Consider the following 26,821-nt stretch of genomic DNA (forward strand, 5'->3'; position numbering starts at 1 on the left):
AGAGAAGCCAAGGATCTGTAGAGCCATGGAATAGACTAGGGAAATAGGACCAGAGACTGTAGTTAAAATTGTTTTGAGTTTGGGTGATTCCTAGTTATTGCAGAGCCTTATTATACTAACCCAAAGTGGACCAAAGGCATATGACTATAGCTATGATAGCAGTTGAAGTCTTCAAATTTCTAATCAGTGGTTTCTCTTTTTTCATAAACAAAATCTGATGGGATTAATGTGATCTGGGGCTTCATTGAATGTGTTGGGGAACCTAGTTTTTAGGATCAGGAACAATAATGGGTTCTGGTGGTGATGGTGAGTTCTGGTTTTCTGCTGTGAACTTCTACATTTGTGATATTCTAGAGTTTTGTGTGAAAATATTCAATCCTCACTGTCTGTTTTTGTTTCCAAGATCCCCTAGATGTTACCCATGTTGCATCTGCAATTGGTTTGTGTACATCTTACAGTCTGCAGATTTTCCTAATAGTAATAATTGCTTGCTAATTCATTGAATTACCATCTGTGATAGAAAATGGATGATGATGATTATATCTGAAGTCCTATTCAATTTATAAAGTGATTGCTAGAAATAATTCCTTACTTAAGGAAATAAAATATATTAACCTTGAGAAGGAAATAGAAAACAGATATAATTAATATTTAGTTGAATGCAGAACTTTTCATTTCATAGAAAAAACTAATTTGATTTTTATTTTCCAACAACATAGAGTAAAAAATTGCCATTTTTACATCTTTATGATGAAATAGCTGCTATAAGATATCAGTTACTTTTAAATGTCAATTGAGTCAACAATTATAATCAGTCTACTTCAACAAAAATATATTTTAGTAACTGATTATTTTTACAATTAATACATTTTTCTTACATTTGGCTTCTATTTTTTTTTTTCAGATTTGGATCTCAGAAACACATGAACAAATGGAACGAGTTTTTTTAAACACAGAATTGGCTCAAATAAAAAGCAGAGCTTTATTGAATGAGGAAACAGTATGCTCTGGGATTATTGAAAGGTATTCTTACTATTTTTCTTTGCTTAAGGAATAGGGCATGCAGGAAAGGATTATGTAAGTACTGAAGAGGTCTACACACTACAAGAACATTTCACGCCTCCATGCTGTCTGCCTATGCCATTCCTTCTGTTTGGAATTCCCTTTCCTCAGTTTGCCAATCAGCACTACTCATTCTGGGTCTAACTAAAATATAATGTTTACATGTTTTTTTTTCTGGTCAAGGATCTGATTAGCTTTGAACCCCAGCTCCACAGTTCACTTGTGAAAGTTATTTGGTGTCTGTAACCCTCAGTTTGTTCACTATAACATGGAAATCATAAAAGTATCTACTTCATAGAGTTTTTCTGAAGTTTAGATGAAATAAAGTATGAAATGTGCATAGAAATATTGCCTGAGTTACATTAAGAATTAGCTAGCCCTGACCGGTTTGGCTCAGTGGATAGAGCATTGGCCTGCGGACTCAAGGGTCCCAGGTTCGATTCCGGTCAAGGGCATGTACCTTGGTTGTGGGCACATCCCCAGTAGGGGGTGTGCAGGAGGCAGCTGATCGATGTTTCTCTCTCATCGGTGTTTCTAACTCTCTATCCCTCTCCCTTCCTCTCTGTAAAAAAATCAATAAAATATATTTAAAAAAATTAGCTAAACTGTTATTAAACAGAATTAATTGCTTTCACCTCCTTGCCCTTTGAGCATTTTTTTGTGTGTGTTTTATAAACCAGTTGGACTTACATTCTAATTATTTATATGTAGGTATGTTTCCCTGAGATAGACAGTCTTTTGAGGGTAGGAACTGTTTTTTAGTCATATCTGTAGTCCTGCAACCTGGCACAGTACCTTCTCATGGAAGTATGTGATATAGACTTTCTCTTATATTGTAACTAGTGGCCCAGTGCACGAAATTCGTGCACGGGGGGTTGGGGGTTCCCTCTGATCAGCCTGCACCCTCTCTAATTGGACATCCCTCTCGTAATCTGGGACCGCTGGCTCCTAACTGCTCACCTTCCTACCTGCCTGATCGCCCCTAACTGCCTCTGCCTGCCTGCCTGATTGCCCCTAACCCCTCTGCCTGCCTGCCTGATCGCCTCTAATTGCCCTCCCCTGCCGGCCTGATCTCGCCCCTAACTGCTCTCCCCTGCTGGCCTGATCTCGCCCCCAACAGCCCTCCCCTGCTGGCCTGATCTTGCCCCCAACTTCCCTCCCCTGCCAGCTTGATTGCCCCTAACTGCATCTGCCCCGGCCCCCACCACCATGGCTTTGTCCAGAAGGAAGTCGGACGTCTGGAAGATGGCCGGTCGACCCGGTCTAATTTGCATAGTACCCTTTTATTAGTATAGCTTATTGGAAAATGCAGTCGAAGTAATGACGGAATACTGACATTTTCATTTACACATTGTGACATTTTATTTTGCAAAGTGCATAAAGTTGTAAACATGAATATCCTTTAAAAATAATTACCATAAAAATTTAGCCCCAAGTTAGTTTTCTATGGCTTTGATAGTTTATAAATGTCAGTCTGACATGCTTCTAAAATTGTTATTTTGTTTCCAGGGACACTGGATTGCCTGCGACAGGCTTTGGAGCTCTCTTTACTAGACACCCACCAGATCGGCGCAAAATGTAAGTAGTCCTTAAACTGCTGCAGAGTGCACAAAATGTTTCTTAGTGATTAAGGAGGTTTGTTTGCAGGGGTGAAGGTGTGAGGGGCGAACCAAAGTCAACAAAAGGCCCTTTATGTGGCAGCTTTCAGACTTCTTTCCTTTAACAAAAGGTTATTTTTCATCAATGTGCATAATGTTAATAAATAATAGTCAATCCATCTTAATTATAGATTTCATATTTGCAAATTCTCTTACTAAAAAATTATTTATAACCCCCAAATCAATACTTGGGGTGTTGTTGCAGTCATTCGTGAACATATATAATGTGGTGAAAAATTTGAGCCACCTGTTGCATACATTCCCAATTTAAGTAGAACACGTTAGGCTCTGCCTCTTGTTTCAGCTCTAGTACTGTATGCAAGTGTCCTTTTCAAGGTCTACGTAGTGAGTGTTTTCTTTTTAATTGATGAATTTGCTGTTTGTAATGGCTCCCAAGTACTGTATGGTGCTAAAGTGTTATCTGATATATCTAGGCACAAGAGGCTGTGATGTGGAAAAAATAAGTGTGCTAAATTAAGTTTCCTTCAGGCATGAGTTATAATGCTGTTGCCTGTAAGTCCAATGTTAATGAATCAACAATACATATTAAATAAGGTGTCTTTAAACCAGTTATATATTGGTTGATTGATGAAAATATTATAACCAGAGACTCCTAAGTATCTAACCCCATATTTCTCTAATGGTTCAGCATTTGCTAATTCAGTGTTTGTAGTGACTTTATAGAACATTACTGTGAATAATGAGAATTTACAAAAGAGCAAGAGACTAGTAACTTTGCCAATAAAAGAAATAAAATTTATGTTGGGGTTGGCATGACTTGTTACTACAGAAAAGAGATTCCTTTTCCACTCATCTGTTTAAAGAATACAAACTTTTATAATTTCTGTATGATATAGAGATAAATGATGTAGAAATACAAGTACTTCCAAGCATGACAAAATTCTAAGTATTGAATTGTGCATTATGAAGATATGAGTGTGTGTCATCGTCACCAGCAATTTAAATGTGCTTGCTTACTTTGAAAACTGTCTGGCATTAGAACTAAGCTAATTTGCTGAGTCTGCCTGGGGTGAGGAGAGTTGGGGAGTCTCACCTCATTTCACAGTAACCTGTAGTAATTCTGGGCAGGTATTCTAACCCTGTGGGTTCTAACTCCGATTGCTCCAGCACGGCTGGCCTGGCCTGCATCCCTCACAGCATGCAGCACCTCTACGTGAGCTGGAAGGTCCACAAGGAGTATCCCCAGTATGATCCTAGAGGAGAATGGGCTTTGGGCTTCCATCAAGGCAATGGGCTAAAAGCATCCTGCTGGCTCCCTCCTCTACATTGAAGTCTGGAATTTCCAGCAAAGACATTGGGAAGGTATAATGAATCCAGAGGCAGATTTTAACAACTGTATCAAAACTCTGAGAAACTCACAAGAAAATAAAGGGCTAGAGCAGGAGAAGGCTAGGGGTTGGGAGGAGCGGAGAAGGGAGAAGGCAAAAGATGAAGTCTCTAACTGGAGTCTTGGTCCAGTCCAGGGTGGGAGCCGTGTTCTCAGTGGGGCAGGCTTAGACAGGATCTGAAAGACTCTTATCTGTTGTGTTTGCAAAGTTGGATCATATGCTCAAAGTTGGATTTTTGCATGGACTTTGATTGCTGTTTTTAGTCCATGGCAGAAATTGAGACAGTCACGGTTCTACATAATAAAGAATTTGATGTCAACAACTTCCCTCCCTAAAGCTCTGATATCAGCATTGAGATCTATAATGCCAGCCACAGATAGCCAGTGGGACCCTGGATTGTCTTCCCCAACTCTAGTTAGAGAAAGCAGTCTCAGATACAGAAGAACTGGGCTGTGCATTTTAAGAAGAAAGAAATGGCAGGGAAAATAAGTGTAGTTAAGCCAGCAAACTGCAGTAGAGGCACTCAACCCATATTTCCCTCACTCACAGTGAAGACACCAATTTAGCCTCTCTTTTCTTATTTTAAAATATATTATTATTGATTTCAGAGAGGAAGAGAGAGAGAGAAATATCAATGATGAGAGAGAATCATTGATTGGCTGCCTCCTGAGATCAAGCCCACAACCCGGACATGTACCCCGACCAGTAATCGAACCATGACCTCCTGGTTCATAGGTCGATGCTTAACCACTGAGCACACCAGCTGGGCTAGCCTCCCTTTTCAATGGACTACCTATGTAGTCATCAAAAGCAGAGGCAACTGATAGTTTTAGGTGGAACACAGATGAAGTCTCAATTGAAAAACTCATAACACATCTAAAGAACAAAAGCATCATGAAGAATGAGATATAGGCAACCAACACGAGAGGAAGCAGACCTGATGGAGCAAATGGAACAGGAATTTAAAAGCAATGGAACAAAAAGTTAAAGCTTTATTATTTATGGAAATATAGGAAACAGCAGAAAATGTAGACAAAATAATAAAAATCAAGTTGACATTAATATACCAACAGCAATACTGGATATAAGAATATGACATTAAAGTATTGAAGGAGAATAATTTTGATCCCAGAATTATTTAAATGTGAGGGTCAAATAAAAATGTGGGTATAAAAGGGCTGGTTTCAGACTTACCATCCTGCCATAAACAACTGCAGAACTGGACAAATATATTAGGTGACTGTTGTCAAGTGTTGGACAGCAACCAGTGAGGCTTTGTGCTCCTTGAGATAGGAGGTGACCATCACATTCTTCCCTGACTCACCGAGAAAAGTTTTTCTGGCTGTGGTATAGACAGGTGAACCCAAGTGTAGAGCAGTGTTCTTGTTGAGCCTGGAGATGGGAATAGGAATTTAGAGTTTCTGATAGCACTGGAATTTGTAGGACAGGATATTGAAGAGAAGGAAACCTGCATGGGGTTCACCTCAGATGATTGATCAGAGCCTGGGCTCTGGGTGCACTATCAAATTAGTACCCCTAGCTTTAAAAAATCAGCTAGAGCTGTCTTTGGTATACTCTGAAATTTCACAATGGTGCTCTCTCCTGTGTATTGTGTAGTAGGTTCTGGGCATACATTACCTGCCTTCAAATCCTGGGCCTTCCACTTAAAGATCTTGGGCACATTTTGTACATCAGTTTCTTTATCTGTAAAATGGGAGTAATAATTATAAAGGCACCCATTTTATAGGGTTATTGTGATGATTAAATAAGTTAATGTATGTAAAACAATTAGAAGGGTAACTGATGCACATATGGTAAGTGCTGTGCAAGTCAGCTGGGCCAGATACTTGGTGAACCCTTTCAGTCTAGAAACTCCTACCCATCAGTTCAGGGCAATGTCCTTGATTTATTTCATTGATGATTTATACCTTCCATTTTCTCTGTTCTCTCTTTTTGGAAAGTCTTTATTTGGATATTGGATTGCTTGCCCTGGTCCTTTAATTGTCTTATCTTTTCTATTTTATTTTTGTCTTTACTATCTACTTTGTTCTCTGTTTCTTCAACCCTACTATTGAGTTCAATTTTTGTTTTCTAAATCCTTCTGTTTTTATAGGATCCACTATTTGATTTTATGACTGCAATATCTTCTTTTACCTATCTGGAGATGTTACACTGATAGTTTGTTTTTCTTTATTTTTTCTTCCACACATACAGTCTCTTATTTTGTCCAAGAATGCTCTCTTGTTTCTGTTTGTATTATTTATTTGTAGTTATGTATCTTTCATGCTAAAAGTTTCAATCAAGTGTTCGGAAATTAATCCTTGGTTTTCTCCTCATGATTAAGAGATGAGGCTTTTTTGGGCCTGTGAGTAAGACTTATTGACTTGGAATTTCACTGGAGGGATCTAGGTGGGTCTTTTTCTTCTTCTTTTGCAGCAGCCCTTGTGTCAGTATTTTAGTCGTTCTGTGTGGGTTGGTCAGATTCCCCAGAGAAATCTCTCACCCATCTGAAAAGTGAAGGGCTGGGGCTGTGTTCCTATAGTCAGCAGGGCAATTGGCTTGGACATCAATATTAATACTTCATTGTGTATGGTCACTGAACCGTGTTGTTGATCAAGGACTTTCTCTTTTACCCTTTCCAGTGAATAAATTTCTAGCTTTCTGCTGGCAATAACCCAGCAGTGTGGAGTGCAGTTGGGGCCTGGAATTCTAACTGCTTCTCAAACAGCTCTCCCCCAGGCATCCCTTGCTGCTTTAGGACTCAGCTTTCTGCTAAGTCAGAACCACTTGTCCATTTTCTCTTGAGCTTTCAAAATTTGTTTCTCTTGTCTCTTTTTTTGTTTTCCCTGTTCTTGTGGATTTATTATTTTTAAAAGTATCTTTAATGTGGTTTTAGTAGATCTTTTTGAGGAAGCAAGATGCAAGGTATACATTCATTCTTTTTTTCTTATCTTTTTTTAAATTTTTTTCTTTATTGATTAAGGTATTTCATATGTGTCCTTATCCCCTCATGGTCCCCCTCCCCCCACTTCTCATGCCTCAGCCCTGTGGTGTCTGTGTCCATTTGTTATGCTTATATGCATGTATATAAGTCCTTTGGTTGATCTCTCCCCCCTACCCCCACCCTCCCCTATCTTCCCTCTGAGGTATGAGCATCTGATCGATGCTTCTCTGTCTCTGAATCTGTTTTTGTTCATCAGTTTATGTTGTTCATTATATTCCACAAATGAGTGAGATCATGTGATATTTATCTCTCTCTGACTGACTTATTTCATTTAGCATAATGCTCTCCAGGTCCATCCATGCTGTTGCAAATGGTAGGAGTTCCTTCCTTTTTACAGCAGTGTAGTATTCCATTGTGTAGATGTACCACAGTTTTTTAATCCACTCATCTGCTGATGGGCACTTAGACTGTTTCCAAATCTTAGCTATTGCAAATTGTGCTGCTATGAACATAGGGGTGCATATATCCTTTCTGATTGGTGTTTCTAGTTTCTTGGGATATCCTATCTAATAAAAGAGTAATATGCAAATTGACCATCACTCCAACACACAAGATGGCTGCCCCCATGTGGTCAAAGATGGCTGCCCCCATGTGGGCACAAGATGGCCGCCACAAGAAGGCCAGCAGGGGAGGGCAGTTGGGAGGGACCAGGCCTGCAAGGGAGGGCAGTTGTGGGTGATCAAGCCTGCAGGGGAGGGGAGTTAGGGGTGACCAGGCCGGCAGAGGAGGCAAGTTGGGGGCGACCGGGCCTGGAGGGAAGGGCAGTTGGGGGGGACCCAGGCCTGCAGGGGAGGGCAGTTAGGGGTGACCAGGGGAGGGCAGTTTCTATCCCAAGAAACTAGAAACACCAATCAGAAAGGATATATGTGTGTTGGAGTGATGGTCAATTTGCATATTACTCTTTTATTAGATAGGATATCCCTTGCAGGCCTGGTCCCTCCCAACTGCCCTCCCCTGCTGGCCTTCTTGTGGCGGCCATCTTGTGTCCACATGGGGGCAGCCATCTTTGACCACATGGGGGCAGCCATCTTGTGTGTTGGAGTGATGGTCAATTTGCATATTACTCTTTTATTAGATAGGATATCCCTTGCAGGCCTGGTCCCTCCCAACTGCCCTCCCCTGCTGGCCTTCTTGTGGCGGCCATCTTGTGTCCACATGGGGGCAGCCATCTTTGACCACATGGGGGCAGCCATCTTGTGTGTTGGAGTGATGGTCAGGGGAGGGCAGTTAGGGGTGACCAGGCCTGCAGGGGAGGGCAGTTAGGGGCAAACAGGCTGTCAGGGGAACAGTTAGGCATCAATCAGGCTGGCAGGGGAGTGGTTAGGGGTGATCATGCTGGCAGGCAGAAGTGGTTAGGGGCAATAAGGAAGGCAGGCAGGTGAGCAGTTGGGAGCCAGCAGTCCTGGCTTGTGAGAGGGATCCCAGATTGGAGATGGTGCAGGCTGGGACACTCCCCTCCCCGTGCACGAATTTTGTGCACCGGGCCTCTAGTATTCCTAGAAGTGGGATTACTGGGTCAAATGGGAGCTCCATTTTTAGTTTTTTGAGGAAACTCCATACTGTTCTCCACAGTGGCTGCACCAGTCTGCATTCCCACCAGCAGTGCACGAGGGTTCCTTTTTCTCGGCATCCTTGCCAGCACTTGTCATTTGTTGATTTGTTGATGATAGCCATTCTGACAGGTGTGAGATGGTACCTCATTGTCATTTTGATTTGCATCTCTCGGATGATTAGTGACATTGAGCATGTTTTCATATGTACATTCATTCTTGACTCTGAAGTCATCAAGTCTCATCTGAAATGTCACCGCCTCCAGAGTAGCTTCCCTTCCTACTGCTACCCTCAGCCCCCATAGTAGGTCCCTTGTGGGTATGTATAGCACTGTGTGCTTCTTTTATCACAATGCTATCCACCTTGATTGCAATTGATTACATTCTTGTTTGTCCTTCTTGCTGTAAAGTCAGTGCTCTGAGGGGCAAGACTGTCTCAGCTCTATCCCTAGTGCCTAACAGAGATGCTGACCTATAACACAAGCACAGTAATTATTTCTTGGCTGATTTCTGATGATGAACATTAAATTGTAATGGGAAAGGGTGTGGTTAATTCCTATCTGATTTGATTTAGGGCATTAAGGCCTGTATAACCAAAAGTTGATCTCAATTCTATGCTAGTAAATGCATTAGAAGACAAGGTCTCTTTGAAAATCATCTCTTATTAGGTTTGAATTGCTAGAATTACTTGTTTTATTTGATTAATGAGAATTAACAAAGAAATAAAATATATGAGTACCTTCAACCGTTCTCTGCTAATTTCATATGCAATTCTTTCTTTCAGTTAATGTACATTAATTATAGGGCATTCCATACAATAGAATGCTGTGGTATTTTAGAATATACTCTCTTGAATATTAAATATTCTTTTGCTTCTTGCCAACTGTACAGCTGTGGAAGTTAAATGTCAACTTTAAAAGGCAATGAATAAGAATGAGTTTGCTCAATGGACCAAAATAATGTGCTTCAACTGATAAAAGAAAAGCTGTAATCATAATGTAAATTTAAACCTCAGGTTACCTCTTAACAACAACAACAAAAATCAGAAAACAGGTATAGCTTTGTTATTAAGGAGACATCAGTCAGATGCATTTATATTAATTTTTTTAAATATATTTTATTGATATTTCACAGAGAAGAAGGGAGAGGGATAGAGAGCCAGAAACATCGATGAGAGAGAAACATTGATTAGCTGCCTCCTGCACACCTCCCACTGAGGATGTGCCCGCAACCAAGGTACATGCCCCTGACCGGAATCGAACCCGGGACCCCTCAGTCCGCAGGCCGACGCTCTATCCACTGAGCCAAACCGGTTTCGGCTATATTAATTTTTAATATAATATCCATTATGCTGTGATGGCATTTGACAGTTTGTTTCTTTTCTCACAACTTAACCAAGAGCCTACCTACTTAATTTAAAACCAATGTGAAGAAGACACAACACCTTTCCTCCTTAAACTGGCAGCAAACATCTCAGTGAAACATACTGAAAATCAGAATAACTAGAATGTTGGACACCACTGGACTTGTCACTCCTGACCTTAAATAGAGAAAAGGACTCTGTGGATAAATTCCTTTCACATAAGTCACAGAGAAAAAAGTTAAATTATAATATAGGAGTAGTCATATTGAGACTAAAAGTGGTATCAATGACTTAAATTTTAAAAATGAGATTTATATAGTTTGAGGCTAATTGAGCTCATCTAGAACCAGAACTATTGTTCCTCTTGAGAGTTGGTTGCATTTCCATCAATGAGTTTCCATGGAATTGGCATTGGCCAGTGATGGAAGGGGTGACAGGCAAGGAAGCTCAATGGCCTCTTAGACATCAACAGTTCTCTCTCTCTTCATATATACATGGAGAGAGAGAGAGAGAGAGAGAGAGAGAGAGAGAGAGAGAGAGAGAGAGAGAACCATAGATCAGCAGCCTCTTGCACACCTCACACTGGGGATTGAACCTGCAACCCGGGCATGAGCCCGGACCAGGAATCGAACCTCGACCTCCTGATTCACAGGTCAAAGCTCAACTACTGAGCCACGCTGGCCGGGCCAACAGTGCTCTTATAGTCTCAAACTGGTACAGTTACATGTTAAGGTATCTCCAATGTACCTTGCTTTTACCTCATGGATAGAGACATGAAAGGTGTAGAAAAGAAATGAGAGGCACATTTTCTTTAAGGCACATAGGAAAAGTGGATGGGAACATGAATATAAGTAGCAAGCTAACTTACAAGTCATTTTTGCCCTCCTATCTTGCTCTCAAAAATCCTCAAGGAACTTTCACTTCATTTGGAGGTACTCTTTATGAGACATGGAAAAATAGCTCACTAATTATCAGAAGCCCCCCTGGATATATGATTATCTAATATAAAATCATTTTACAATTTGTCCATAGAAGAAGACTATTGTAGCCGATTCCTTCTAAGTAAGGTTTTCTGTGTATAATAACTGGATTACAGCTGTGACCATTAACAAACAACCAGAAACCAAAACAATGGGACAAAACACAATGACAACAAAAACCACATCAAGTAGATCCAAGTATAAATATAATTTTAAGAGCTTATTTCTCAGAAGTGCTTATTTAAATATGCATATATAACTGTGTGAGTTCCTGGGATAATGGTTTACAGGAGAAGTTAATTTTTTTTACAGGGAAAATCCAGTTGTGGCATAGAGTATTTTCTGGGTGAGAAGCAGGTCCATGGAAGCCTGGGTCAGTTTGAGGGCAGCCCAGGAGTACTGACCATCTACTGGAGGATGGAAAGATACAAAAGGTAGACCTCTTACAAGGTCAGCCCAAACCGATGTGTCTTGTTATTTTTACCCAATTTCATTGCCTCCTGATTATAGTGACTAGTGTATGTTGTTGACATTTTAGGATAAATGTGTCATTTCCAGAATTCATCCAAACACTTATTGTGATCCACATGACTGGAGAAGAAAGATTAACAGTGTTTGGGATCATTGTGTAGCTTTTTGGACACGCTGTGGTTTTCCAGAAAGGGCATGTTATGGGAAAATAGGAGACATGACTTCTACTTCTGGACCTGCACTAAACTTGCTATGTGACCTTGTGCTGGCTAATAACCCTCTCTGGGCTTCAGTGGTTTCCATCTGGAAAATGAGGGGATTGAACCAAATGATCTGTAAAATCCTTTCCTGCTCTAAACTTTTATGATTCTAAGGAGAAAGGCATCTGAAGTCACATAAGTGACAAGTTAAATGAGGTCAAAAAGTAGTTCAGTCAGTTAAGTTTTCATTGTTGGCATAGAGCACTTATCCATATGTGTGTGGAGTGATTACTTCACACTAGTAGTAGCAAGCTTAGGCCACAGTTTAAAACCTTCAATTTATTTCTCTCACGGGTGCATTTAGCATCTGTAAAACCTTTGGCACTCTTCAGAGGAATAGGACTGCATGTGAATAATAAGAGAGGTTTTTTTTTTCTTCTTCTTTTCTCAAAGTAAAGCGCAAGGCATTTACTTTTTTTCTGTTCAGTCACCTGTGTGGTGGGTAAACTCTTGGTAAAATACCACCCAGGTGTCGAACATTTTTCCAGAAGAAAAAGTTAAAAAAATTGCCCTGCCATGACAGTGATGATGGTAACAACAAAGGAAATGTGAAGAGGAGAGTGGTGTGGTAAAAAGACTGTAGAATGGGAGCGAGACAGACTGGAAATTAATTCTTGATTCCCCATCTTACTCATTGTAGGACCTTTTGTTTTTGTGTGTCCAGCTTTCCCTTTTTGGATAGCATCCTCTCCCCTAATCAGTTAGGTCATATGATGGATGGGCTGGTTTTTCTCCCCCACAAACCGAAGTGTTGGCAACATGACCCAGGCTGGGCCAATCAAAAAACACTCTAGGATAATAACTGGAGTTTAGGGCAAGATGCTCTCTCATGCTTCAGGTGGCAGATTACAGAGGGCATCTTGCTGCTGTGGGGACCATCTACCTATAAAGGAAGCTAGGCAGAGGTGTGGAAAAAGAATTCTGATGACATTCTTTTTGTATGTGCTGATATATTCCTGTTTTTGTTTTTTTCTTAATTAAGTTTAAGTTGGGTTTCTGTAACTTAAAACTTAAGACTAATACTAAAAATAGCATATGCCTACATGGTGCTTATTATGTGCCAGACACTATTCTAAGGGTTTTATATATGCTAACTCATTTACTCTGACAAAAACTCTGTGACTTGGTTCCATCATTATCTACTTTCTATGGAGGGAAAAATTAAAGGCACAGAGAAATCAAATAACATGTGCAAACTCACATAGCTAGTAAGTGATAATGAGCCAGGATTTGAACTGAGCATCTAATGCCAAATTTCATGGTCTTAACTACCAAGATTATATGGCTAGTAAGTGATAATGAGCCAGGATTTGAACTGAGCATCTAATACCAAATTTCATGCCTCTAACTACCAAGATTATATGGCTACTTCCACCATTTTTTTCTATGCTGCTCTCTGAATGATAGACTAACCAGGAGAACTTTGAACATCACTTTCCTCTGTAAATATGGAGATGATAATTGCTACATTTGGCAGGCCAGGCCTTACGTGCCAAGCTCATAAAGGAAGTACTGGGAAAAGGTTCTTTATCTCTTTTGAAATTTTTGGAATCAAATTTTCCATTTTTCAAACATACTGGGTTAATGGTTCCTAATATATACCTTGGTTTTGGCTTGACACTGTCCCTCAGGAATCTTGCCTGAGGTCATATCACCAACTGGGGCTCCCAGGAATAGGTGGCTTAGCTAGTGCTGAGTAACTGATTGCTTTTCTAGTTGGCCAAATGTGCTGAAATTACTTCAGAGTCAGTCTACCTGCTATTGCTCTTTGCATTACTCCTTCTTATAAGATGTCCTTCCTTAGCTGGTGTACATTGAAGCCAAATGACTAAGTGGAACACTTATCCTTTCATTAATATTTGGGGCTGTAACTTAGATCCTGACTTGAGTTGTGCACCCTGGCATAGGAGTGTTTTAATGGTGGGTAACAATAACCTATTCCAGTGTCGGCAAACTCATTAGTCAACAGAGCCAAATATCAAGAGTACGATTGAAATTTCTTTTGAGAGCCAAATTTTTTAAACTTAAACTTCTTCTAACACCACTTCTTCAAAATAGACTCGCCCAGGCCATGGTATTTTGTGGAAGAGCCACACTCAAGGGGCCAAAGAGCCGCATGTGGCTCGCGAGCCGCAGTTTGCCAACCACGGACCTATTCCATTGCTATACTTGTAGGGTAATTCAAGTAATTTGATAAGAAAATTTTTGTGAAAGCACATGATATAGAACCGATTAGACCTAAAGTTAGGGCATCATAATATGCTAACTCAGAACATTCTTATAAGCCTTTATTGTATCTAACTTCCTTAGAATAGCTAATCAAGTTGCACCCACCAAGTTGAAGGTCAGGTTTCTTTGTGTATTCAGGTGTGCTCACTAAGGCCTTCCAGATAAAAGATGAAGATAGGGGTATTTGATTTACATATTGTGGTTGTTAATCTCCTGAGGTGGCCTCCAACAATTCCTTCCATTCTGTACAAGCATGCCATAGCTCCTATCAAGGGTCAAAGGTTATCTGCCTGCCTTCTGAATCTGGGTTGGTCTTGTGACTGGCTTTGACCAATAAATTGTGGCAGAAGTGATGTTTTGGAACATCTGAATGTAGACACACTTAAGGAGACTGGTAGATGCTACTTTATGATTCTTGGACTGTAGCTGACATGTTGTGAGAAGCCAAAGACACATGAAGAGGGCATATGAACAACTACGGCACCCACGGAACAGCTGCGAGCCCCAGAACAACGCTCCCCAATTGGCGCAAACACACGGGTTCAGAGGAGCTCTACACTCCACCACGGAAAGGTCAGATTTCGCCTAGGATAAGGTGAGGTCTCTGGTCCCAGCGCGAGAGAGGAACGCGCGTTTTGCGGGAGCTGGAGGACCAGGGAAGTCTGTGCCTAGAAAAATCGGTGGCTGCTGGGGCTGGCGTGATCTGTGAATGTGGAAGGGGGTCCTCAGAGCTGCTAACAGAAGGGCTCTCTAAAAAGCAACCCATTTTGATCTGAAGTGCAGGGACACCCTAAGAATTTCAGGGGTGTGCTAGACTTACGCACAGCCACGGAGTGCGCACACTTGGGCTTTTTCCTCTTGAAATTCTTGCTTCTGATTACTAAGCCCAATTCATAGGTTCACCCAGTTGGGGACACCCTGGGAGACTGCAGGGGAAAGTTGTTTTTCTGGAACCTGGGGATCAGAGCGGAGAGTGACCATCGGAGAGCCAGCTCTGAGGCAGCCCACTCCCACAAACCGGTAGTGAGTGCCACAGGGAAAGAAGGCTCTCACACTCCCTAGAGAGGCCATAGATAAACCCGGAAGTCAATCCAGAAACACTGCCACCCAGGGGCTGAATCACAAATTGACTCTTGTGTAATCAAAAATAAAGGAATACGAATTAAGACACACTGCCTGCTTAAAATCAGGACTGGCTTACATCACTGAAGAGCAGTGGAATGCAGGGAACTGCAATACTGTCCGGACTGAGAAACAGGCGTGCCAAACAGAACAACAGAGGAAGTGAATGACCTTCACTACTCCACATTTTATTTTTATTTTTTATTTTTTTATTTTCATTTTTTGCATCTTTTACTCAAGAAACTAATTTTTTTCCTCACTTGATTTTACCTTTTTAATTATTACATTTTTATTTTCAATCCGTATTATTACTACTGCTATTTTATCTTTTTTTTTTTTTAAGTGTCATTTTATTTTCTCTTCATTTTGTTTTGGGATTAATGTTCTACATTCTATTTTTATCTTTCCTTTAGCATCATTTTACTCTATCTCAAATCTACCTTTATGCCATCAATCTCTTCCTCACTTTTCCCTTTTCAGTGTCCTGTATATCTTACCCCTTTCCTGCTTTAGATTTTCCCTATTCTTTCTGTTTACCCCCTTTTAAAATTTCACCCTACTCATATATCTAATCTCCAATCCCCTGCTCCAAGTCATTACACACCTCTCTCTTCGCTGTCTTAACTATCCAAAAAATTGTTTTTCTCTCTGTCCTTTTGTTGTTGTTCGCTTGAATGTAGATTATATCGAATTTTTATGCTTTTTTGTGAGATTGTTTTGCTTATTCTTCTTTTGTTTATTTTTTTGTTTGTTTAGTGCTTCTGTTTTCCCTTGCCTCACTCAATATTAGTTGGTGTTGTAGTTTGTATTAATCCCCAGGTACTTGTTGCTGGCATTTGCTGGGATAAGTGATTGTTCTATTGGAGTTTTATCCCCAATATATATAGTTGTTTCCCTTTCTCTCTTAGTCTCTTTCTTGTCTCTCTTACTTTTTTTTCTTCTTTTTTTCCCTTTTCCGAATTTCATTTTGACACCCCCCTTTTTTCTTCTTCTTCTTTCTTTCTTTTTCCTCTTCTTCTTTCTCTACTATCCCCTAATTTGCCTTTCTCTGGTGGTCACCTTTATTGGAGGTTATTAATATCGTGAATACCTTTCTGTTCAGTGCCTTGTGTGTTGTACCTGGTAGTGCTGTATTTTGTGCCTTTAAATCAACGCAGGAGAGAGAGAACTACATAACCAGACACCCAGAGAAGAGAGACCATGGGGAGACAAAGAAACAGCCCGCATATGAAAGAAAAGCAGGCATCACCAGAAAAGGAAGTAAACGAAATGGAAGCAAGCAACCTTCCAGAAAAAGAATTCAGAGAAATGGTCATAAGGTGGCTGAAAAGAATGGAAGACAAATTCGACAATATGAGCAAGAACCAAGAGGAAATGAAGAAGAACCAAGAAGAAATGAAAAATGACATCGCTGCTGTAAAGAACTCAATAGAAAGCATCAAGAGTAGACTAGAAGAAGCAGAGGACCGCATCAGTGAGCTAGAAGACAAGATGGAAAAAAATACCCAAGTAGAGCAACTTCTAGAAAAAAATATTAAAAGGCAGGAGGAGAGCCTAAGGGAACTTTGGGACAACACAAAACAAAACAACATCCGCATAATAGGGGTTCCAGAAGGAAAGGAAGCTGAGCAAGGAATAGAAAACCTATTTGAAGAAATAATGACAGAAAATTTCCCTGATATAGAGAAGAAAAACCCCACACAAATCCAAGAAGCTCACAGAGTCCCAAGCAAAATGAACCCCAAAAGACCGACACCAAGGCACATTATAATTAAATTGGCAAACACCAAGGACAAAGTAAGAATCTTAAAAGCAGCCAGAGAGAGAGAGAAAGTTACATACAAAGGAACCCCCATCAGACTAGCAACTGATTTCTCAACAGAAACTCATCAGGCCAGAAGGGAATGGAATGAAATATACAAAGTCATGCAAAGGAAGGGTCTGAATCCAAGAATACTGTACCCAGCAAGGCTGTCAATCAAAATTGAAGGTGAAATCAGGAGCTTCACAGACAAAAAAGGACTAAGGGAATTTATTACCACCAAACCAGCAATGCAAGAAATGCTAAAGGGTCTGCTGTAAAAAAAAAAAAAAAAAAGAAAAGAAATAGGAAGCGAAGAAGGAACACAGGTGTAAAGAATAGGAATGGCGACAAATAAGTACCTATCAATAATAACTTTAAATGTAAACGGATTAAATGCCCCAATCAAAAGACATAGGGTAATGGATTGGATAAGAAAACATGACCCATATATCTGCTGTCTACAAGAAACCCACCTCAGAAAAAAAGACGCACACAGACTGAGGGTGAAGGGATGGAAAAAGGTTTTCCAGGCAAATGGAACTGAAAAAAAAGCTGGGGTAGCAATACTTATATCTGACAAATTATATCTCAAACTGAAGGACATAACAAGAGATAAGGAAGGCCACTTCATAATACTAAAGGGAGCAATCCAACAAGAAGAAATAACTCTGGTAAACATATATGCACCCAATACAGGAGCACCCAAATACATAAAAAAACTCCTGGAGGATATCAAGGGAGAGATTGACAGCAATACAATCATAGTAGGAGACTTTAATACCCCACTATCACCATTGGACAAATCCTCTAAACAAAAAATCAGCAAAGAAACATCAATCCTAAATGACTCACTAGACCAGATGGAATTAATTGACATCTTCAGAACATTTCACCCCAAAGCCACAGAATATACATTCTTCTCAAGTGCACATGGGTCATTTTCAAAGATAGACCATATGTTGGGACATAGGCAAAGTCTCTTCAAATTCAAGAAGATAGAAATCATATCAAGCATCTTCTCAGACCACAGTGGCATAAAACTGGAAATCAACTACAATAAAAACAACCCAAAGAAATCAAACACATGGAGACTAAACAGCATGCTATTAAACCATGACTGGGTTACCAGAGAGATCAAAGAAGAAATAAAAAACATCATGACAACAAATGACAATGAAAACACTACAATCCAAAATCTATGGGACACAGCGAAAGCAGTCTTGAGAGGGAAGTTCATAGCTCTACAAGCCTACTGCAAAAAACAAGAAACAGGGGTGTTAAATTACCTAACCCAACAACTCAAAGAGTTAGAAAAAGAGCAACAAGAAAAGCCCAGTGTAAGCAGAAGGAAGGAAATAATAAAGATCAGAGCACAGATAAACAACCTAGAGACCAAAGAAACAATACAAAAGATCAACAAAACCAAGAGCTGGTTCTTTGAAAGGATAAACAAGATTGATGAACCTCTAGCCAGGCTCACCAAGAAGCAAAGAGAGAGGACCCAAATAAACAAAATCAGAAATGAAAGAGGTGAAATAACAACAGATCCCGCCGAAATACAAAGGATTGTTAAAAAATACTACGAACAACTCTATTCCAACAAACTGGACAACCTGGAGGAAATGGACATATTCCTAGAAAAATATAACCTTCCAAAACTCAATCAGGAAGAATCTAAACAGCTCAATATGCCAGTAACTATGGAAGAAATTGAAGCAGTCATCAAAGAGCTTCCGGCAAACAAAAGCCCGGGGCCAGACGGCTTCACAGGAGAGTTTTACCAAACATTCAAGGAAGAATTAAAACCTATCCTCCTCAGACTATTCCAAAAAATTCAAGAGGAAGGAACACTTCCAAGCTCCTTCTATGAAGCCAGCATCACCCTAATACCAAAACCAGATAAAGACAACACAATGAAAGAGAATTACAGGCCAATATCCCTCATGAATGTAGATGCCAAAATCCTCAACAAAATTCTAGCAAATCGGATCCAGCAGTACATCAGAAAGATCATACACCATGACCAAGTAGGGTTTATCCCAGGAATGCAAGGATGGTTCAATATCCGAAAATCAATAAATGTGATACATCACATAAACAAATTGAAAGATAAAAATCACATAGTCATATCAAATTGATGCAGAAAAAGCATTTGACAAAATCCAACACCCTTTCTTGATAAAAACTCTCAACAAGGTGGGAATAGAAGGATCATACCTCAACATAATAAAAGCTATATATGATAAACCCACAGCTAACATCATACTCAATGGGCAAAAACTAAAACCATTTCCCCTAAGAACAGGAACAAGACAAGGATGCCCACTCTCACCACTCCTGTTTGACATAGTACTGGAAGTATTAGCCATTGCAATTAGACAAGAAGAAGAAATAAAAGGCATCCAAATTGGAAAAGAAGAAGTAAAGCTGTCCTTATTTGCAGATGACATGATATTGTACATAAAAAACCCGAAAGACTCTATCAAAAAACTAACAGACTTAATAAAAGAATTCGGCAAGGTAGCAGGATACAAAATTAACGCCAAGAAATCTATGGCATTTCTATACACCAACAGTGAACTTACAGAAAGAGAGACTAAAAAAGCAATCCCATTTTCCATCGCACCAAAAAAATTAAGATACTTAGGAATAAACCTAACCAAGGAGTTAAAAGACCTATATGCGGAAAACTACAGGACACTGAAAAAAGAGATAGAGGAAGATGTAAACAGATGGAAGAACATACCATGTTCATGGATTGGTAGAATCAACATCATCAAAATGTCCATACTACCCAAAGCAATCTATAGATTCAATGCACTCCCCATTAAAATACCAGCAGCATATTTCACAGACCTAGAAAGAACTCTCCAAAAATTCATCTGGAATAAAAAAAGACCCCGAATAGCCACAGCAATCCTGAGAAAGAAGAATAAAGTAGGAGGGATCTCAATACCAGATTTCAAGCTGTATTACAAAGCCACTGTCCTCAAAACAGCCTGGTACTGGCACAAGAACAGACATATAGATCAATGGAATAGAATAGAGAATCCAGATATCGACCCAAACCAATATGCGCAATTAATATTTGACAAAGGAGGCATGAGCATACAATGGAGTCAAGACAGTCTCTTCAATAAATGGTGTTGGGAAAATTGTACAGATACATGCAAAAAAATGAAACTAGATCACCAACTTACACCATACACAAAAATAAACTCAAAATGGATACAGGACTTAAATATAAGACGGGAAACCATAAAAATACTAGAGGAATCCACAGGCAGCAAAATCTCAGACATATGCCAAAAGAACTTTTTCAGTGATACTGTCCCTAGGGCAATGGAAGCCAAAGAGAAAATAAACAAATGGGACTACATCAAAATAAAAAGCTTTTGCACAGCAAAAGAAACCATCAACAAAACAACAAGAAACCCCACTGTATGGGAGAACATATTTGCAAATGGTATCACTGATAAAGGTTTAATTTCCAACATCTACAGGCAGCTTATACAACTTAATAAAAGCAAGATAAATGATCCAATAAAAAAATGGGCAACGGACCTAAATAGAATCTTTTCAAAAGAAGACAGAAGGAAGGCCAAGAGACACATGAAAACATGCTCAAAGTCACTTATTATCCGAGAGATGCAAATCAAAACGACAATGCGATACCATCTCACACCTGTCAGAATGGCTATCATCAACAAATCAACAAACGACAAGTGTTGGCGAGGATGCGGAGAAAAAGGAACCCTCGTGCACTGCTGGTGGGAATGCAGACTGGTGCAGCCACTGTGGAGAACAGTATGGAGTTTCCTCAAAAAACTGAAAATGGAATTCCCATTTGACCCAGTAATCCCACTCCTAGGAATATATCCTAAGAAAGCAGAAACACCAATCAGAAAGGATATATGCACCCCTATGTTCATAGCAGCACAATTTACAATAGCTAAGATTTGGAAACAGCCTAGGTGCCCGTCAGCAGATGACTGGATCAGAAAACTATGGTACATCTACACAATGGAATAGTATGCTGCCATAAAAAAGAAGGAATTACTACCATTTGTAGACACCTGCATGGAATTAGAGAACATTATGCTAAGTGAAATAAGCCAGTCAATGAAAGAAAAATACCACATGATCTCACTCATTTAGGGATAATGAAAAACATTATAAACTGATGAACCAAAAGATAGTTACAGAGGCAGTAAAGCATCAAACAGAGTGTCTAATTACAGCGGTAAGGTTAGGGAGAGGTGGGGGAAATAAGAGATCAACTGAAGGACTTGTATGCATGCATATAAGAGTAACCAACGGCTGCAAAACAGTGGGGGGTGAGGGCAGGTATGGGAGTGGGGTGGGGGGGGGCAATGGTAAGATATGTACACATATAATACCTTAATAACAATTTAAAAAAAAAAAAGAAGAGGGCATATGAAGGAGAACCAAGGCACTGTATTTGACAGCTCCAACTGAGCTCCCAGACAACAGGCAAAACCAGTTGCCAACCATGGGCTTGAGCTATCTTAGATATTCCAGTCTAGTCAACTACCTGGATGCCTGTAGCTGTGATGTCCCATAGAGCAGAAAAACCACCCAGCTGAACCCACTCATCCCACAGAATAATCAAAGATAAAAAATGATTGTTATTTTAAGCCACTAACTTTTAAACTACAGAAATAAATAATTAAAACAACCTTCATGCCTCTAACTACCAAGATTATATGGCTACTTCCACCATTATTTGACCTATAAATAGGCTATTTATAATGTTTATAATGACCTATTTGTCATTGCTAATCTATCAGGGATGCAAGCAGTTCAAACTTTTGGGACTAATGAGCTAACAAAACAAGTGAGTGGTAAATATTTTCAAAATATCATGGTTGTGGAATTTATATTTAATTTCTACATTCCTTTTATCCCACATGTGTTAATGATAAGCTAATCTTGCTGGCACTTCTCTTTATGTGAAAATTTATGTGGTTGTCATAAAATACCATTATTTATAATTACTTTGGTGGTGGTGTGGAGGGAGAGAAGGGTTCAGATTTTAGACACATTGAAAGGGATAGACATTTACTTGATGACTGATTATGAGGGTTGATTCCCAAGCTTCTGGCTTTGGCTATTCATTGAGGCAATCAAGATGGGAGGAAGAGCATTTCAGAAAATGGGTTGATATTTGAGACTGGAACAGGGAGAGAGGTCACTGACTCTGACCAATTGCTAATTTAAGTATCCTAACTAGTTCCTCTGCCTCCCCTGCAATCCACTCTCCACTATGCAGCTTGAATAATCCAATTAAAATGCAAGGAGAACCATGTCCTTCCACTATTTGATTAGTATCCTTACAGTAATGTTTTTTCTTCTAGTGTTAATGAGCACATACTATGTGTCTGAGTTAAGGTCTTTATGTGCCTTATTTCATTTAATTCTCATTCTTTGAGAATGGATGCTGCAACTACCCCCATTGAAAAGGGCTCAGAGAGGTAAAGTCACTTTCTAAAAGCACCATAGCTGGGTTTCAAACTCCTGTCTTGTCTGTCTGACTGCAGTGTCTGTGTCCTGAACCACTATAGACATTGCCCTTCATGCTTAAATGTATATAATGCTCCATATCCTTCAAAGTACTTCCACATGCATTATCCATTATTCCTTTCCTCCATTTGGTAGGTATTTTCTTAATTATATAGAGGAGGAAATCAAAGTGGAGAGAATTAAGGAATCCAAATTCCTCATTAATTAATTAATCCATCCATCTGTTCTATAAATATTTATGGAGAAGATACTAATGGGGAATTAAGATGCAGAGGGTTTAAGTGACTTGCTCAAGGCCCCATGACTGCTTAGTGGTAAAGATTAGAATCTTTGGGTTCACAGTTCTGTGTTCTTGATGGGAGGGGAAAGCTGCTTCCAAACTGCTAAGGTACTTAGCAAGGGCTTGGCTTGGATCAGGAGTAAAAGCAGATTCAGTTTGTCCTCCATTATATCTTCCTTCTCTATCTCCTGGACATTAGCTCCTTAGAATTTGATTTCTAAAACATAGGCCTGGCATTCAGCAGCTGTGGAACACTGATCAGATTTGGCGTATGTGGCTTCATTCAGTAGGTCAAAGGAGGAGGAAATAACAGGGATATTCATTTCAGCACAATATATTTTATTTTTAAATGATGAATGCTGTTAAGAATGAGACAGAATTTCCCAGAGTGGATGTAAGTTCCCCCTTTCCTCCTACCACACAGAGTCAGGTAGACCTCTTGAACCCCTGGCTAAATAAGTAATCTGGCTAAATAATGGCCCTCATCTTAAATAATAAATGTAGCATCGGCTGCTGCCAGCGATGGGATTAATTCCAAATTAATTCTCTGCTTCTTTGAGTCACATACTCAGATTCAGACTCTGAGGTGGGACCACCTTGTTTGCTGAGTAGAGGTCATATGCCCTTGTTTTGGTTGCTGGGAACCTGGGAGAGGAATTACCTTTCTTTCCTCCAGACAAAACAGAAAGGAAGCAATTGATCTTTAAAGTTCTCCCAGGTTTGAGAACTGCGATTCTGTGGGTTTTAGTGCATCGTCTCGTCATAGATTTACACAAGTTACCACTGGTGTTAGGGCAGGTGTAGGTATTTTAACAAGTGCCATGGCTTTAATGATAACTTGAGTATCAGACTTCTCTTCCTTTCTCATCTTACAAAACATCTCTTGTTGTTCTCTGCCTTACATCCATTAAAGGTTAACGTGGGCGCATGTGGCAAATTGTGGGTAGTGCCAGGTGAAAGTAGTTGTCCAACTTCCAAGTGTTCTCACAGCATGGATTATCCTGGTGAGTTTATCAGACTCTTGTATTCAGTTTTACATTTCCTTCCCTTTTATCCATGTTTCAGAATTTGACTGACTCATGAATATTGATGTGCTCCTGAACCTCACAAAGAAACCCAGAATTCTAATAGTTAATTTATAATGAGAAATAAAACATTCAAGCACACTAGTCATGTCAGCCTAATGATTAGGCTGACATCAAAGCATTCTCTCGTGATTTAAATAAAAACATATAGGAAGGCAAACTATAATCAGAATGTTGTTCAGAGTGTTTGGCATCAGGGCAAGGGGAGTTAATTATATGATACAATAATCAATGGCCCCAGACTCTGATTGCCTGGTTATAATAGCCAGGATTCTTTCAGTTGTAGGTGACAGACACACAATTAAAATTATCTTGGGCCAAAAGAAGAGTTTGTTTAAAAATTACTGAATACCACTCTGGGAAATTCCATGGGAGAGTTGGTTTCCAAAGATTGCTGGAATTGGAACTAGAAAATCTCCAGGGTTCTCTTCCTGTTGTCTTCATTCACTCCCTCTGCAGGTAGGGATGTTACAGCCCTTGGTTCTCATCACGGGAGAGTGACTGGCCTTTTCCATTGGTATCTCTGAAGAAATTCCACTGGAGAGCCCTGACTGCCTGTGGGCTGGAGGCTGATATTTGTATCTACACGCTATCGGTAGGGATGGAGTAGTAAGCAGCACCATGAGGCACAGGCTTGCTCCTGGTGGCTCCAGACAATGAATGAAAGTCATCGTTGGCTGCCATTTGTTGGTTTGGAACACTGATGTTGATGTAATCCATCTCTGCTCCCAGAACCAGAGCAGTCTGTTTATGAGCCAGGACATTTCTTCCCCAGGAAGATGCCTCCCTCATTTTTCTCACCTCTTGCTTTCCTGAGTTTCTCTGAAGGCCATTTCTCTTCTAATGGACTGTTCTTTTCTTATATTCTCTATTCAGGTACTGCTTTAAGCTGATATCTAAGAGGAAAATTTATGTTGATTTTTAAATAATTTCATTCTTAAAAGACCATCTTATTTCAAATTTGATGAAACATATCACTTAAAGATTGTTGCTCTGTTCTGCAGATTTAAAAGTGGGGAGGGTTCTAATCATAAAGAGTGTATAAGTAACTGACTGAAAGTCATTCAGTATTTAAATCGTTGGAGCATCATTTTGTACCGAAAGGTTGTGGGCTCAATTCCCAGTCTGGCCAGTCAGGGCACATACCTAGGCTTGGGGCTCAATCTCCAGGTGGGTCATGTACGAAAGGCAACCAATCAGTGTTACTCTCCATTCCTCTTTCTCTAAAATCAATAAAACATATCCTTGGGTGAGGATTAAAAAAATAAATAACTGAATATTTTAATTTCCACTTCTATTTACTTTGTTCTCATTATAAATCTATATCTCTTTATATCTAATTTTCTTTTTATTGCTTTACTCATTCAATATTTTTCAATGCCTACCTTGTATCAGGCTCTGTGTTGGGATGTGATAATAAGATAGGGAGAAGGGCCTGAACATGGATGGAATGGGTTTCTGCCTACTTTAAGTGAGTAGAGAGATGCCCAATGCTGCCTTGCAAGGTTGGCCTGCCCAAAGCAAAACTGTGATATTTGACTGATAATTATGTCATTTGAGTCATAACTTTGGAAAAGAAAAGATAGGCAAATAAGTTCATTGTCATCTATTAATACTTAAATATCTTAAGATTATGGAATATTTTCTTTATATTTCCACATTAAGATTATTGAATATTTACATATAAATACTATTCAAACTCCCATTTATCTACTCATTACCTAATTATAAATGTAAGTTAACATCTTTACCGGATTTGCTTTATATTTTTTAGAGAAATTATTTATAATGACTTATATAGCCATCAATATATTCACTCTGTTGTTGGACATCATCTTCCAGATTTTCACTATTACACATGAGGTTGAATTGACTATCCTTATACATGTCTCCTCGAGTATATATGCAAGGATTTCTTTATACTCAGAAACAGAATTTCTGGGTATTAAGATATATACACCTTCAATTTAGCAAGGTACTGCCACCAGTAGTGTATAAATGTACACATTCTTTTATATCTTTAAAAATATTTTTAATTTTTACCAATCTTATGGGTATGAAGTGGTACCTCATTGTTGTTTTACTTGGCATTTCACTAATCACTGAATTTATCTTAAGATATTTACTAGCCATCTGGTTTCTTTTACTGTGAATTGACTGTTTATAGGCTTTGTCCATTTTTCTATGGGATTTTGTATTTCATTGATATGTAAGAATGTTTTATTCTGGGTACTAATCTTGTTTTGATTAATTTTATGACATCTTCTATAGCTTCTCTTCTAACTGTTCATGCTGTCTTTTGATCAATAGAAGTTTTAAATTATAATTTAATCAAAACCTATATATATGTCAGACTGTAAACATTTTAGAAATTACATATATATGTATATATACATATAAACACATATGTAACATACATTGATTGAGTCATAAACAAGGGAGTTATTTTATGTCCTTCAATAAATTTTGTATTCCATAAATATCTTATAAATCTTGTTACATATATTTCTATAGGAATTTTAGAAATTTTATTGCAATTATAAATGGAATTTTTCTACTTAGTCATGCTTTCTAATTTCTTATTGCTGATATATGAGTATACTATTTTTGTGTATTGATCTTATATCCAACAACCGTCCTGAAACTTGCCTGATGGTTATGATTCAAAGATTCTCTTAGATTTTTAGATGCAGACAATTTTATTATCTGTGGACAATGAAAATTTTGTTTCTTCCATTCCAATTATTATAGTTATGCTTCTTTTTCTTGTTTTACTGCCTTTGCTGGAAAAGCTGATAGAGGACTTCTCTGACCAAGAATGTTTCTGGGGAGGAGTTTCATCAGCTTAGTTTTTATTCTTATTTACTGTTTTCTTCTCATAGTAATGTTGGCTTTTTTTTTTTTTTTTTTTTTTTTTTTTCATTTTAAGTATGTTTAATTTTCCTGGCCTAGCAGCAATCAGGTAAATTCTATGGAGGGGGGAAATGAGAAGTTTGGACCATTTCCTCAAGATTTTAGTTCAAGAGTGCCCTCTTCTGTTAGAACAGTGAAGTGAACTTT

At 39.1% G+C, this 26,821-nt stretch overlaps 1 protein-coding gene across 2 annotated transcripts in view; it reads left to right on the forward strand.

Moving 5' to 3' along the window:
* The window catches only part of CFAP95 (cilia and flagella associated protein 95), a 129,476-nt gene that overhangs the window by 63,703 nt on the left and 38,952 nt on the right, over window positions 1–26,821 (forward strand). For both annotated transcript variants that reach the window (XM_080670903.1, XM_080670902.1), the window contains 2 exons: window positions 905–1,023; window positions 2,572–2,640. In XM_080670903.1, the coding sequence (XP_080527029.1) occupies window positions 932–1,023; window positions 2,572–2,640 (161 nt within the window). In that variant the 5' untranslated portion in view covers window positions 905–931. The remainder of the gene's footprint in view (window positions 1–904; window positions 1,024–2,571; window positions 2,641–26,821) is intronic.

The sequence above is a fragment of the Plecotus auritus genome, assembly GCF_963455305.1.
Source record: "Plecotus auritus genome assembly, chromosome: 5".
NCBI classification, from domain to species: domain Eukaryota; kingdom Metazoa; phylum Chordata; class Mammalia; order Chiroptera; family Vespertilionidae; genus Plecotus; species Plecotus auritus.